Here is a 16,680-nt window from a genome sequence, read left to right on the forward strand (position 1 = left end):
GAGAAGAAAGAAAGACTAGAGAGAGACATGTGGTAATAACAGAAGAGTGGGGGAAAAAACCAAGTGAAAAGCTTAACACTTCACAGGAACAACAGCACACAGAGAGGCAAATTAAGCCTCGAAAAGGAGGACAAATGAAATTGAAAATTACACTAAATTGGGTCTTCTCAGAATGTCATGCTCATCGCCCAGGACGAACACAGAACCCATAACTTCCTCCTGCAACTGGCATACAGTACAGGCCTGAGTTACAGTAGGTGCAAGGATCGTTTGGTTGCGATATAGCACCTTCAAAAGGTGGATCACACATACTTCCTTCGGTGCAATATCCACAATCATCTGGTGGTGATCCAAAGATGCTGTACACACAGATTCCAAGGACTCCAGGAGCTGCACAATTAGTAGGTTGGTTATAGTCAGTGGCGCTGGAGCTGCTATAATAATTACAAGCCATGACAAAACTCCTTAAGCTATGGCCCTGTATCTATTTCCCACAAACTTTGAAGTGTAGATATTCTTTAGAAGAGAGTAAAGATTATATCTCGAAATAAAGCAGTTGCTAGAAACTGCAAAACATTGAAAGGGCAATTAATCTGGTGTTGAGCCAATTAAAATATGCTAATGTGCATTAATTAGAAAATTTTTGAACTGAAAAAGGTTCTTGATTATGGCCCTATTTGTGTTTCTAAGTTGGACCAACAGGAAACAGAAAGCAGTAACATAGCTAAGAGACTTACAAGCAGCAGAAAGTAAGAGGATAGCAAAGAGAACTAGAGAAAAGGAAGGTCTGCTCGTCATCTTCTCCGAAAGACAAAACTCGTCCCCAGTAGCCAAGCCAACGGAGTTTCTTGTACTCTTTTCTTTCGTGATTATCTTCTAGGCAGGAACAGCTACATTTATAGGCGGTCCTTTGGCTGTTAAATGTTTACTTTCACAAGTAATAAAGGTTTACATATATTATAGACCGGCCAGCATGCTTTACCTGTCATGTCAATCCTTTAATTATTGTAGTTAATGTTATTGTAATATATGAAAAAAAATATTTTGACTCTTTCATTAAGGTGTGAAAAAAAAAAAGATTTCCGGACCCCTGCATCGTAATTAGCTTCATATTGGTGGTTCTACCTTTTAATGACGGATGGATGGTAAATTTATTTTGATTCGCTGTTGAGTGTACGTATAGATGGCAATTTATCTCAATTGACTGCCCATGCCCAAAGAGACTTGGAGCAAGATGACTTTACTATTTTTAATGTTGGGTCTGATATGAGACTAATTCTATCTACACTCATCAAATAATGGGAATTAATATTGAGAAATACTTGGGTATTCATTGGGATCCAAATACCTCACAAAAAATTTTATTCTTATCCAAAAGAATTCCTGTCCAAACAATCTACTAAGCCAAAAGTACACTTCCAAAGATACTTCAATTAGTTTTTTTTTTTAAATCATTGCAACTTAAGTGTATGTGCAAGAGCTTGCTGCTTTATTCTTGTATAAAGAACTCTTTCCACATTGGAGTCGATTTGGTTTTGTAGTCTACGGCTAAAGGATGCAATTATCCCGTAAGATGCTATCGCTTAAATATTCAACTATGCCATAAAGATAATTTAATTAGTTTTTTTCGCCAATCATTCCAACATAAGTATATGTGCATGAGTTTGCTACTTTGTTCTTGTATAAAGAATTTTAGTTGGGGGTAAATTACATTTTACTCCCTTATGGTTTAGTATTTTTTGTACATAATCTCACTATGGTTTCTAAAGTTATACATAATCCCCTCATGATTTGGATTAAAGTGTCAAAATAACAAAATTTGTAATCCATTACGGAATCATCTAAAATATTAAAAATATCCCTATGTAAAGTTAAAAATTATTTATTAACCACAACAGGTAACTCACAAAAACTTGAAAGTCAAAGTCAACTAGACCCGACAAATGCATTAAAGTTCCATGTTCTTCAACTGAAGAACAAAGTTATATCTTGCACATGGAGCATTACAAGTTGAGAGATGTCTTTTATTAATTTCTTCGTTCACGATTTTGGTAATATGATTTTAACTATAGTTGAAATTAAGCTTTTTCTTCGGCTAGATTTGGTTTAGCCGACTATTTAATAGTATTTGTGAATCCGCAGCAGTTAAACGTACCTAGTTAGGGGCTAGTATTAAATAGTATACAGGGGAAACAGATGAAGTAGAATTTGAGCTGACTAGCTGGTTCTTTGAAGTTTGAGCATTAAGTTTCATTTGCTGTATTCTGGAGGCATCATTTGTTGTTTCCTGGAGCAGTTAGAAGCTGCCAACTTGCTACATATTTCACAAGTTATAATTTGTTTAATTCCACTCTGTTCCATTTGGATTGAGAAATTTGATGAAAATTTTGAAATCTACTCAAATCGCTCCAATTGTTTAGATTGTTTAAGAAACATTTGGGTTTGTACTTCACTAGCTATCTAAATACATTTTAACACTAGAATAATTATTTCTCTCCTCCTTCTCTCTTCCTTCTCTTCAGAAAAAACTTTCTAACTAAAACTCCCTTCAACTCTCCCATGGGAGAAAGATCAGATTTTTCTAATCTTTCCCCATTGGAGGAGCTCTTTTTGTAGTTTTTTTTCACATTTGTGTGAATAAAATCTCTCCCAAGATTTTCTAGTGAGAGTTTCTTATCTTCTTAAGGTTGTCTAGTGAGAGTTTTCTTTTTTCCTAAATTTTATAATAAGAGTTTTATTTTCTCCTAGTGATTTCTAGTGAGAGTTTTTGATAATTTTTTCAGTTTTCTTTTATTAGATCTGATTTTTTTAAAAAAAAAATTTTGACTATCAAATCTGGAATTTCTTGGATCTATTCAGCAAATCTCACCATAATATTTAAACTTGAAACAGTTAATCAGCAGTTTGGAAGTATATACAGATATTCGTGGAACTATAATTATTTTATCTCATTTTTTAAATTTGGAGTTTTATAATGTAATTTTTATTGTTCTTCAATTCTGGAGTATCTTTTTTTCAGTTTTGTTCTTTGATATCTGTATATGTTTGATGATGTAATTTTTGCCATTAGTGTAAATTTTAATGAAATTATGATATTTTATAAAAAAAAAACACTAGAATAATTGATTATTTATAAATTCAAATAACTACCTCCTAAATAATTTAAACAATTAAAGAGATTTGAGATGATTTTAAACCTTTCATCAAATTTCTCAATCCAAAAGTGGTTTATTAACATTGCCTAATAAATTGGCGCAGCTGGAAAATCTTTCAGTTGATGTGTGGTTGCATTTACAGAAAACTCGATCGTCTTCTGCACCTCAAGCTCCAACTCCTCTATCGCTCAATACTCCATTCGTTGTTTTGTGAGCTAATGATGTTAGGTTGTTGGCCTTTCTCTCAATTACGATTGTTCACATGTTTTCTGTTCTCCTCAGATAAGAATTTTTGTTGCATTTCAATAAATCAATTTGGTATCTCATTCACCTGTCATTTTGATTGGCTTGCAGGAAGAGCTCCCAAAAAGGAAATAAGTGATCTTCATCGGTGTGGCAAAGAATTGATTGGGATTGCAGATATTTAGGCTAGAATTGTGTCAACAAGTGCTGAGGTGCTAGAATTGTGGTTTAATTGCTGCCGGCACCTCCTCTCTCGTGAGTATACCCTTTCTCTGGCACACACTTAGATGAATCTCAAGGTAAGCTATCTCCAAGTAGAATCGAAGAAAAACCAATACATGAACCAGGGCAAAGAGAGGAATATCTTGTCTTTTGAGTTGGTTGAAATGGTAGAGTTGGTATCATGCTTTTTTGCCAATCCGGGTTCGAATCTCTCTTGAGACATTCACCGTCGTATAGGGCTTGCTTGGTGCGTCTTACTTTTCCGTTGGCGGACTATTGTACGAAGGCTGCTGATTCCCTTGTTAATAAAAATAAATAAATAAAAAAGAGAGAAATAGCTAATATTTCTTACATCAAGGTAATTATTTTTTTTTTACTTACATCCGTTCAAGGATTTGTTAAATGGGTACCTCTGGGACGCTCATCACCACTTTCTACAAGTGTTGCTTTTTAATTAAAAGTGAAGTAAAAACTAATAGTGTCCAACTGCAGTAGGGCACTAAATGTGAATGTGCAGTAAGTTGTTTATTTTAACAATTGCCCCAAAGATATCTCTCAGGATTATCCTTTCCCCAATTCCAACTATAGGTACTTAGAGGATACCTTGAAATGTCAAATGTTATCAGTAGAACTTTTCATTAAAAAAAAATAGAGAAAGGAAAGAAGAAAGTCAGGGTAAAGAAAGAGAATGAAAAAACATTGATTCAAAACTTGATAGACCTTTAGATCTAACGGCTTCCAGGAAATGAAATGAGAACTTACTCTAAAGTCAGACAAAAAGGGGAAAAAAATGAGTAAGAGCAAAAGGGGGCTTTCGACACAAACTGGCCGATTACCTAATGCTGAAGAATCACAATAATAATTGCAAATCTAAACCAATTCAAAAATCCAAGATTATACCAGATCTGCGCTCTGCGTTGTCTTAAAAAAGTTTCTTTCACCATGATCAAAGTTATGTTGTCTAGTCAATCCCAAAGGTGTAATCGAATAGAATCGAGTTCAAGTAGCGATCTCGATATTATTTTGCCGGACTCAAACTTGAGCAAATCAAGCTTAATTCGAGTTTAATCAAATCTAATCAAATTTAAAAAATATAATTTTATATTTTATATAATTTTAAACAAGGGATAAATTTAACATTTCATACTAAAAAATAAAAAATTTTAAAAACATATAAATGTAAAGTTCACTTGAATTCAATTAAACTTGATTAAACTTGAAGAACTTTTGAACTTCATATATTAGGTTTGAATTTGAGCTTGTCAAGCAACTCAAACTACTCTAATTCGAGCTAAAACTCAGTCAACATGAGTTCAAAATCTGTCCCCAGTCCCCAGTCAGCTTGCAAGTTGCACAAGGCTTCCATCAAAAGACCCCCAACGTAAATCATGGATCATAATGTTGAAAGAAACTCCATGCAGGTGGATAGAATTCCTTCTTTTTTAGCAAGTGGATAGAATTCCCTCAGCCTGTCCACAAAGTAAGGCATGATTAAAAACCAATTTCTAAAGTTCATGATTACGGTTTAAATTATAAAAATAATCAATTATGGAAGTAAACTCATATTTGAAACAAGTCTAATATATATTCGCAGGCAATACACGAAATCTCGCTTAGGCGTAAACTCCTATTCGTGTTATGGCCAATTGACCCCACCTTCGGAAGAGGGAATTTTATAATTTGCCTGCCTTGAGCATGATGCTGCCATATTATTCCGAAAATGTACGCCATATATTAGCTGTTTCTTGCCTACTAGAATACATTGTATATATCCATAGGAGACTCGGAGGCCGAGTTTTTGTACATTTATTGGTGAAGGCAAATAATAAGGCAACCAGCAGCAACTAACTAATCTGATGGGATTTTCTCTGATCTGTGTCATAATTCCGCAATGATTTAACAATTCTAGACCGATTTCTGATCTCTGTCATTTTAGTATCTCACTCACCAGTCATTTTGAACAGCTTGCAGCAAAATGGGATCGTAGATGTTTGGGCTAAACTTTGTAGTTTGTCAACGGGTGCTGGTCTTATAGTTTGCCACCGAGCAGCGGCATAGAGAATCCCAAAGGTGCCTTGAGAGCATGATGCTGCCATATTATTCCGAAATTGTACGCCATATATTAGCTGTCATTTTAGTATCTACAAAATGGGATTGTAGATGTTTGGGCAAAACTTTGTAGTTTGTCAACGGGTGCTAGTCTTATAGTTTGTTGTAAGCACCTCCCGTCTCTTGAAGCAGGAAATTACAAAAAATAAGAGAAAAAAAGAAAAGAGAAATTCAGTATCTTGTTGTAAGCAACTTGCATTTGGGTACCATAAAGTATATATGGACAAGTTGACCTTGACCTTTTCATATTAATTTATCTTGAGGAACATCTTTGGACAAATGATAAAATGGCCACAATTATTATAGAAATATATATATATATATTTTTAGACACCAACCCTTTAATTACAAGTAAGGCCTGTCCCCTTCCCCTTTTTTCTATAATTTTCCCCTAACGTTTAGTACTTAGATCTAGATATAACTCAAAACACACTCACACTTTAGTAAGTAGATAGACACACAATAATACGTAGTCATACGCACAAATGCACACACCATTTATTTTGAGGTAGCAGCACCTTAATTTTTATGGAAAAGAATAAATTGGGCCATTATTCATGTGTCTTTTTGTTTCTGTCAATGATTTTAAGGGTAGTAGTGAACCATATGGAATCTAATTTTGGTAATAAAGAAGTCGGATTATTTAGGCGTTCAGCAATTTGAGGTTTAGACTTTAGCCGGTTTCAGCCATCCTAAATGAGCGAAATATGGGCTCTTGCGATGGCTCCTTTTAACTACTTTCAACATATTGTCATTGAGTTGTATGTTCCACAATCACTGATATGGTTAGTAAAATTAATGAGATAAAAAAATTACAAATTAAAGATAATGTATCATTTTCTTATAATTGTGGTACCTTGACTCCTTTTGATCGCTTTCAGCAAAGGATCATTGATTTGTATGATTCTTTAAATCGTTAATTTTGCTAACGTTATCATTGATTGAATTTAAATGCGATGAACTTGTGAATTTAGGGTGCCAAATATCCAAATTGATAGTTTAGAGCGCAAAGTATTCAAAATTGAAGTTTACGATGCAAAATAGAAAAGTGAAGGTGCAAAATAGAGTTACTCCTAAGATAATGATAAATCTTTTTAATTCTATCTTTGCTAAAGGACTTGTCAAATGACGCTCATCAACACAAACCTCAATTACTATTTTTTCATAGAAAAGTCATTTTGCTATTAAGACGTGTCCAATTGTAATGCACCAAAGCATATGAAAACTTTTGCCAAAATATAGCCTACATGAAAACTTAGTGTCGGTCTAAATCACAAACAAAGAAAACACATGGATGGATTAAAAAAAAATTTGAAAGACAGACATTTAGATAACTAGCTTCCGGAAACTAGAAAGAGAACTTAATATAAACTCAGACCAAAAAAGGTAAAAGTTCCAATAGAAACCAATTAATTCAATCCAAAAAAAAAATTAAAAAAAAAATCAGATAATATACCCGGTCTGTTTTGTCTTGATAATATCTGCAAGACACCATCTCCACGATCTATGTTATGTTGTTCAGCCAGCACCTGCTACTTGAATTCAATTTCCTTCGGTGAAATAAAACTTGGGACGTATGTGATTGCATCTGAGTCATTAGACCTGTGACTGTGAGATATAACAACTTTTCCAGTCTTCCAATTATTACTATACCTCACCAAAGTCCTGCCATCAATATCCACCATTATCTCTCCATTCTTCAAAAACCCTAGTGGCCTCAAACATTTGGATTTCGTAAACCATTCTACTTGCGCATACTTAGTCCAAGATTCACCAACGCCGTATTCTTTCATTATCCATATTTCGAATTTATTCTCAGGCGGCTTACAAATTGCACCAAGGCATCCATCAAAAACCCCCAATGTAAAGCATTGATCCCAACCATGACCATCACCATGATTGATACTGGGCACTGCTATCCTCCTAACTGTGGCTTCTGATAGATGATAAGCAGTCACCTCGCAATATGATGGCCAATGAACTATGCCGTTTAGTAAGGTGCCCCTACATCCATGCAATCTCCGTCCATAAGGCATTTGTGATATTAGTTGTAGTTCGGCAGTCCTTGTCCAGTGGTACAAACTTCTGCTCGAGTTCGAGTTCGAGTTCGAGTTCGAGTTTGAGTTGAGTACATATATTGTATAAATAGGATTATACAAAGTGGTGCGAAGGCATAAAACTAATTTGTAACTACCATTATTACTGCTGCAATCATTGTGGCCAAACCAATAAAACTCATGACCATAACCAACGGATTCAGATTCAGGCACATCTAAAGTAAGTAAATCTTTTGTGGAAGGATTCCACATCAATATAACCTTGTTTTTATTGTATTCACTCATCAAGGATACTAAGCCATCGCAAGAACCCATGATTCGCAAAGAACCGAACGAAGACGGCTTTGGATAGCGAACCTTTTTATTCATCAGATTGCTGCCTTCGTTGTATTTTTGGCTGCCAATACAAGCATTCATATCAATGGTGGCATGTGGGTAGATCATGAATATTCGATCAGGGTTTCGCTCGGGGTCTGGTTTTAATAGCTCAAATTGTTTCTTGGTGAAACGAGAGCTGGAGATCAGATCATACCATCCATGGCAGACGCACTTGAATCTGCAGAGATTCTTGGCATCCACCCTGACGAGAATATTCTCACATACTTCTGGAGGAATGTAGAAGTTAAACTTGACAATTCTTTTCTCCTCTCTTTGGAGCCTCTTTGATGCATGCTTCATCTTCGCCATTAATTCGTGTCTCTGCTGCTGGCAGATTCAAGGTGAAGATCTTCAGATTCTGACTCCAAAAGTGATGATTTTATATAGTACGGAACCTGTAGGGTTTATAGGGTGCGGCTGTATGATTAAGTTGAGAAACCGGGGTTTCCTAATCCTTTCCTTGGTTTTATATGCTTTGCTTGGTTTGGCGGGTTTTTTTTTTGGGGGGAAGAAGGGTTGTTGACAATCCAACTACGAGTATATTCAGAATTATTTGGAAAAAAGGAAAATATTCAAAATAGGTAAACCATAGATGTGGCTACCCTTATCAAAGTGTTTCTAACAAATTTTTTTCTGTTTAATAAAACGCTCCTATGTGTCGTTAGGAGGAGTTAAATCCAAATCCCTCCATCCTAAATTTATATCCATTGCACAAATTCCAACGCTAATGCTACGAGACATTAATGCATCAGATTGTGGATTTAAGAATGGAGTTTATTGTCAAAATAACTCTTCTTTTGAAACATATACCCAAAGTAACTTAATTTTAAAATTTATTACCTTTATAATTCTTTTTTTCCATACAGGTTGCATATGTGGTAGGATAGAGATAGAAGCACATTCTATCTCTCTTTCTCAACTAATATCTTCCCTGATTCTCTCTCTAAACCTTCCCACTTTTTTTTTTCTTTATTATTTTGTGTCCTTTCGTTATTTTTCCTTGTCAAATGTAATTGTTAAAAGCCAATATTTATATTAACAACATCTAAAACATCATTATCATTCCTGATATTGTATCTGTAGATGAAAATATTCTCCTCGAATTGATAATTTCAAGGTAAATGAAGATTATTCTCTTGTCTTTTCTATTGTGAAATTTTTGGAACATTCCTATGGGCTTCAAAAAAATTTGTATACTAATTGCTTTAACAAATGATTTCTCACACCGTGTGTTTGATAAAATGTCTAAGAGGAAAACTCCGTAACAACATAAATTCATGCTCAATATAAGCATGTTCATTTGTAGTGCTTCTCTATCACATAATCAAATAATCTCGTATACTTGAAGTATTTTTGCACATTTATTCAACATCAATTAATGGCTTGTGTTACTTTTGAGAAACTTTAGCATTATCTTAATTGCAATAGTTTGATTACTTTTTGTAAAAGTTCTTTTCAAGGAGTAGGAAGCATAACATAAAAAAATATAGCCTTGAAGTTTTAAATTGCTTACCATTCAATGCAAATTAATTTTTGAAAAAATATATGCAATAAGTTTGATACATTTAAAAATATTGCAGAGAGCAATAATAGCAAGGTCAATAATGGTAAAATTTATTTTAAATAATTATAAGGAAATTATCAAAGTTGTGCAATTTTCTTGTGCCTCTATAATAAAACAGTTTAAATTTTTAGTTTTTATTGGAAACTATAAACTAGATTAAAGCTTTCCTTTCTTGTTATCTTACATGGCAATCAGGGTAATTAGGTGGCAACAATAACATCAATTTGAGAATAAAATTTGAAAGTAAATCACATTGGGAATATTTTTTAGAAAGAGTGTTATTTTGGCAAAAAACTCTTTAAGAATGAAAGGTGTAAATTTAATTAGCTCCCCACTTTATTTGTTAAAAATGATTTGGGATGGAAAGGCTTGAATTTAGCCCTTCACTCCATTTGTTATAAGAAATGAAGTTTGAATACTGAAATTACTTCGAATTTATTAGATCTTTTAGTGCATCTAAGATTATAACACACCTAGCAAAATCACAGACCCCTCTCACTCCCCCAATCCCCTTTTTTATTGAGGCAAATTAGTTTGATTTTCTTACTTTTGTTTGTTCAGTGTTTATTTATTATTTTATGGTTTGTAGGATGAGGATGAAAAGGTGTATTGTTTTGGATCTATGAGGTTTTTTTTCTTTTCAAAAAAATAGCATTTTTTACAACTTAGTTTGGAATACATAAGCATGGGGTGAGTAAAATAGTATACAATCCAATACGTTACAACAAAAAATTTAGGATATAAAAGTCAAACCACAAGAAAAAGAATGCAATAAAAGTTGCAGATATTGTTACCAATCTTACATAGCTACCATGCAAAACTAGGTAAATGATTATAAAGACGTGCAGGTAATCAGGTTTCTTAAGGAAAAAAAAAATCAAGTTTCTTAGGATGTTTTAGTTAGATGAGCAACGAAAAAATAATAAACGTAGATTATGATTCACATGCAAATTACATTGAACTATCCCTCTTCTTGTTATTTGATTCCCTCTTAGTGACCATCTGGTTCATAGTGAGTATGATTTGGCCTCAATTAAACATAAGAAAATAAAAAAAAAATATTTTTCAAATTAATCAACACTGTATATATTGTTACAACAACACAAGGAATTGAATAACACAATTTGAAGAGAGGGAAAAAAAAATGTGCCCCTTGTCAAAAGAGTTTTTAGGTTATGAAATTGCCCTAGTAGAACTGATGACTTACCATGTATACACTCGAGAAAAAACAAGAACACTAAACCTAGGTCCCTCGTAACCCAAAAATGGTCATGTATGAAATTGTCATCTTTCACGGGATGGAGGATACACAAAATGCCATGCACTTCTGAATCAAGGAGAACCTACACAAACTTCTGTGGCCTATTGTCACTTCCCTTGTTTCCTTCCCCTTGGTCCTTGGACTGCAAAACAACAGGATAATTGATATGACGTCAAACCAAAATATTTGAATCCTACTTAGCAAAAAAAACATCCAGTTGTCAGCCATGATATTTTTTATCTGTCAACTAGACTTCTTTATTTCGATTGAGGAATTTGATGAAGGTTTCAAATCTTTCGTCAAATCCCTCGATTCAAACGCAGCCTTGGTGAATTTTAATGATATACGATGATTAAGTTTTCATTGAGATGAACAAGATCTTCAAAATTAGCAAAATGTGTTTACCTTTGTCTCCGTCGAACTGGCTATCTTAGATGATATAGGATCCACTACAAAACTTCTATCTTGTCCGGGATTTAGTTCTTTGTTGATATCCACAGAGGGGAATTTTTCTTCAAGACATTTTGCAATATTCCCTGTTTCCTTTAGGCTTGCCATTTTCTCCGTGAAAGGCCTTTAATGTCAATAACTTTCTTTTGTAAGACTCTTGTCTCTGAAATAAGATAGAGATTGAGAAACACAGAGGATATGGGACAAGTATCTACTTGCAGTGAATATATAGTGAGCTAAGAGAAGAGAAGAAAGGGTATTATGAGAGAGAGGCAAAGTACACAACAATTGTGTGATTTTGGGACAATGAGGAAATTATGCTACAGGAGACAATTGTAGGAACAATAAATGATCCTATTCTTTTGGAGGATAGCCCAATGACAATTGACTTTCCAACAACACGAGCAGAAATGGAATTTCTCTTCATGTTGCTGGTTTAAATTACTAGTGTGTGTGTGTGTGTGTTTTTTTTTTGGGTAATAAAAATTTCATACATCAAGATAGATATTAGTGACCCAATGCGGGGTAGCTCGTGTGGTGTGTTGCTCCTCTTTAGGATATGACCACCAAGAATCGAATCCCAGGTTAACGTGTTCGAGAGAAATGGACATCTTCTCTCGAGTCGCAGGGGATTAGTCGCACCAAAGGCCCGGATATCCCTGTGTCAAAAAAAAAAATTGATTTTAGTGTCTTATTGAGTTGAATGTGAAATTGTTGTACCATTTGGAGATAGGCTAGTTCAAAGTTTATGGTCGTAATTGCAATAAAAAAGTATGAATCATGTTTTCATAAAGTTGTTGGTAATCATCATCTTTTTAACTTCTTAATATCATAAGCTTAATCTACTCGTTAGTTGATGATGAAGGGACTCATTTTCTCGAATGGAAGTAAATACACTAAAATCCTATGTTGTGCTATCCGAGGTTAACTTATTAGCAACTTTCAAGAACTATCATTTTGCACCATATGATCAACCAAACATGTTTTTTTTTTTTTGTTTCAATTTCTCCAACACCCATCAAAAGTTGGGGACATCATGCATCAAAGTCGCATATTATCCAACAATTTGCCATGAAACATCTTGGTTGAGATTGCATTTTGTAAGATCAATGTAGATTGACTCTTGAGGGGCAAGTTTCAAAGTCTAAGCAAAGCTGAAATTTAGATACATGCCCTCATCAAGGCCTTACCTCCCTATTCAGTTTCTTGATAGTTTGAACAAAGCACAATCATGGTTTGGATGGTAACCAAATGCAAGCAATCGACTAGAGCAGCACAGCCAGCAGAAAAGATCCTTAAGCATCAATTGAAAGTCAGCTAGAAAGGAATCAAAGGATTAAAGACAGAATGGGCCGCCAAACAGGCAGAAGCAGCATGCTAACTCAACCAGAGGTCTGATGGCAAAAGTGCATCGTGCATCGCTTTATATTAAAACTTTCATAAGGTACATCTAAGAGAAAAGAATAAGCATAATGTGAATGCCACATGCCATAGGCCAAAACAGAAATTGAACCAGACGCAGGACAACAGTTCACTTGGATGATCTACAAAATTCAGTATCATGAATTGAATGCAGATCTATGATATGGACACGAAACAAAGACTGTGAAACAGAGATCTTAAGCATGAGAAAAGACCATTTACATGTAGACACATAAGAAAAAAATCGCATTTAAATCACAGGTCAACTTGTTTAAATGGGAAAAGACCATTCCATCTCCTGGAAAGCAAGTGAAGCCTGTAACTGCTATCTCATTCGGCTCTGCACAGGAGCAAAGCCAACAAATTGACAAATTAAGTTGGGGTCCAGATGGAAAAGAGCTTCCCCGGGTAAATATATGACCACGACATCGCCCACTGTACTCGAAGCAAAATCAGAACACAAATCCCAAATCACACAATAACGAGAGCTCACCAACACGGTCATGCTAACTAAATTATATTGTTATGGCTTCAAGTTTACAAGGATACAATCATCAGCGTATGCAACTCTGTAATTGGGTGAACAGCAGTAAGAATCTATGTTTCTCATCCAAAACATGAGTGACTCACTGTAATCTATGCTAATTCAATCAAATTGAATAAGCCATTCAAAGAAAGCCTAAAGTAAGTAAATCAGGTTTAAGGATCAACTTCCACCAAATGGAAATTAAGTTAAAGCACAGCCTAAATATTGACAACACAGGCATAGGCTTTGCTCCAAAGAAGAAATGCCTTTCAGACTGAACTTCTGCTCCAGGATGGAGTACAAATAAAAATGCTAAAACCAATCACTTAGAAAATAATGAGTCCTCAACCAATACTTCATTTAACTTTTGTATGGAATATAATAGATCTGCCTGAGAGAAGGGAACAAATAAAAAGAAAAGCTACTGCAAGGGTCATTGGATAAGGTAACCTTTGTGCATGTACACTTGAATTGAAGATTGTCTCTGAACTCCATTCATGAATAACATATTCACATCTTTTCATGTTCGGGATATATAGTGTAAAAAAATCTACTTGATTAGATCACTTAAAAACAACGCCAATAACCTATGCATGAAAGAGTGTCATTTGTCTCAAGGTATTTCTGCTTTCTGTAATATGCTGGACCACAAAATATTAGTAATCTCAGCTTCAAATATGGCAGAGCAGCCAGAGGCCCAAAGAATTGCTCAAAGTGCACATAACTGATGCTGGAATACAAAACACAGATGTGGTCTTGTCAAAAACAACAAATTTAAGTCAAATTAGGATACCCAACAGAAAAAGGTACAAATTTAAGTCAAATTAGGGTAGATGTTACTTTCACTGCTTAGTAAAGCCTTATAAAATGACAATATCTGATATAATCACCTTCAGACGTCAGAACAAACAAGACTTAAGGCAATATGACAAGTGATGGCTGCATTGTATAGAAAACACAACTGGCCTTTTGGTCAGCTTAGAACACTAGTTACATCAAAAAATTGGAGCAGAGAACATTTAACCTACACTAAAATAGGCAAGAAAAGAATAAGAGAAAAAGGGGAGGATACAAAGAACAAAATGTAATAAAAGATCTTGCAAGATTACAGACCTCTACAATTCTGCAACTCTGTATTTTTGTGTTATATCAAAGGGAGCAATGATACTATCAGCCATCCACGATAAATTGATCTTCTTGGTTATCACCATCAACCCTTGCATCACCATGCACCAAACCATTTACATGGTGAAGATTTTGTATCATCTGATTAAGATAATCGCTACTAGCACCAGTGTGGTCAGAGAGACCAGTTGGATGACCCGTCCACTGTGAAACAATACCAAGCAACTGACTAGTGAGACTCTGTTGTTCGTGAACTAATCGAGTCTGTATCTGGCTCATTTGTGCTCTGTGCTGACTTAACATGTCATCCATCCTCTTCTCCCATTCCAATCTACTCCTATTCATCCTTTCCTCCCATTGCCTCTCAAACATTAAGTCTTCATCTCGTCTTCTCCTTTCCCGGTCTTCAATTTCCTTTTCCATGGTCTCCCATTCAAGAATCCTCTGTTTTCTCAGCTTCTCCCTAGATATTTCCCTTTCTTCCCTCTCCTTTTCTCTTTCTTGCCATTTCATGTCTCGTTCCTGCTCAATTTCCATGAGAAGGCGTTCTCTCCTCAACCTCTCCCGTTCTCTATCAGCTTCACGCTGCTCAAATTGGGTTTCCATTTCCCTTAGCTGTCCCAATTGGTTTGCCAGAAACCTCCATGCCTTCTTTTCCAACCCTTTTGAGACCTTCCTCTTCTTCCTTGTATCAGAACCAGTAGGCTCAGTGCCTTCATAAACGAATCCATCATCCCCATCCTCTTTTACATGACTATTACTTTTATTACCTCCATTAAAATTCTCCTCTCCTTCCTCACGCTCATAATGGAACCCCAAACTGATAATCCCATTATCGACCCCATCAAGACCAGGTGCAAAATCATCATCACCCACATGACCCAGATGATCAAACTGAGTCATATCCATCCCATGAACGCCACCATCAAAACCCCCATCATTATCATTACAATCTCCGACAATCGCTAATGAATCGCAACTATTGTGTACAACTGACACGTCACCAAAAACCTCCTTATAGCTAAGAAAATTCGACCAATACGTCAGCCCCTCCATCCAATCAAACTCATCCCCGCAACCCGAATCGCCAACAGACTCCATTTTCTTAATCTTCTGCTTAACCAAAGCATACTGATGCCTCATATTCTGCACTTTTACTGACACATCTTTCCAAGTCCACTGCCAAGGGTATGTAACGGGGTCCCTAACATGGTGTACAGAATTAACATACAAGGCAATAGGCTTAAATTTTTTCTCCCTAGTTTTCATTTTAGCTAAAGTTCCATCACAGACCATCTCACCATACTTATCTATTAAAGTCCTCTCTTCTGCCTCAGTCCATTTCTTTCTTCTAGAAGTTGGTGGTGCCATCATTGAAAAATAACCCAAAGCCTCTAATACTCATTCAACAGCCAAAAATTTCTTACAAACACCATAAAGATCAAAATTTTCACAAAACCCACATCAGAAATCTTGCAAAGTACAAAAATTTCCCATCAATTATAGCTACACATGTATACAAGAAAAACAGGAATCAACCAAGAACTCACCTTTAGAGCAAGAAACTCTCGAAGAAGACTTCAAAGGGTATCCAAGGTTTGCATTAGAGAACAATTTTGGGGTGAAAATTTGGGGTTTGAAAGGAAGGAAAGTTGGGGAATTGGGAAAGGAAGGTGGAGTGGAGTTAGGGACTTGAAATGGGATTTGAGTGATTGTCCGAGGCAAAGATGGAATAGCGACTTTTGTGTTCGAAAGTGGTTTTGAGTACTTCCGGTTGGTATGTACGGTCTACTGTCTTTTACTCATTGGGAGGATTTCTTGGATCCCCAAAATATAGAAATGATCATAGGTGTCGATTACTAATTATTATTATTATTATTATTATTGCAAAAGATCCCACCCTAAAAAAATAATTAGGAAAAAAATAAGACCCTTTGATTCTGCAACATCCAAAATTTTGATGTTAAAGCATATTTTTGGATATTACCTTTGCACGAGTCAAGACCTTATGAATAAGAGTGATCATGATTTAGATTTGAATCGAAATCGAATCGATTTTGATTCGACGACTTGTTGAACTAAAATTGGAATCAAATTTTAGAAACTAGAACTATAACCCTAACTAGAGGTTCAGAGATTCGGAGGTTTATCCAAATTTTGAATCAAAA

At 35.2% G+C, this 16,680-nt stretch overlaps 2 protein-coding genes across 3 annotated transcripts; both read right to left on the reverse strand.

The window, feature by feature from the left end:
• Positions 1-7,261: 7,261 nt before the first annotated feature.
• Positions 7,262-8,473, reverse strand: LOC113765966 (F-box protein CPR1-like). Its single transcript, XM_027310202.1, has one exon. The coding sequence runs from the start codon at positions 8,471-8,473 to the stop codon at positions 7,262-7,264; it is 1,212 nt and encodes a 403-aa protein (XP_027166003.1).
• Positions 8,474-10,871: 2,398 nt separating this feature from the next.
• LOC113767142 (histone-lysine N-methyltransferase, H3 lysine-79 specific-like) lies at positions 10,872-16,277 on the reverse strand. Of its 2 annotated transcripts, XM_027311320.1 has the most exons (3): positions 14,501-16,277; positions 11,395-12,098; positions 10,872-11,131 (listed from the first exon to the last, which is right to left on the reverse strand). In XM_027311320.1, the coding sequence occupies exon 1, from the start codon at positions 15,884-15,886 to the stop codon at positions 14,558-14,560; it is 1,329 nt and encodes a 442-aa protein (XP_027167121.1). In that variant the 5' UTR covers positions 15,887-16,277; the 3' UTR covers positions 10,872-11,131; positions 11,395-12,098; positions 14,501-14,557. The 2 variants fall into 2 exon arrangements, with proteins under 2 accessions (XP_027167121.1, XP_027167122.1); XM_027311321.1 differs by lacking the exons at positions 10,872-11,131; positions 11,395-12,098 and having other exon boundaries at positions 14,248-15,716; positions 16,063-16,276.
• Between the last annotated feature and the right edge of the window lie 403 nt (positions 16,278-16,680).

The sequence above is a fragment of the Coffea eugenioides genome, chromosome 3 (assembly GCF_003713205.1).
Source record: "Coffea eugenioides isolate CCC68of chromosome 3, Ceug_1.0, whole genome shotgun sequence".
NCBI classification, from domain to species: domain Eukaryota; kingdom Viridiplantae; phylum Streptophyta; class Magnoliopsida; order Gentianales; family Rubiaceae; genus Coffea; species Coffea eugenioides.

Coding starts and splice junctions, on each gene's coding strand:
- LOC113767142 (XM_027311320.1), bottom strand. CDS start 15,886: ATGATGGCACCACCAACTTCTAGAAGAAAGAAATGGACTGAGGCAGAA.
- LOC113765966 (XM_027310202.1), bottom strand. CDS start 8,473: ATGGCGAAGATGAAGCATGCATCAAAGAGGCTCCAAAGAGAGGAGAAA.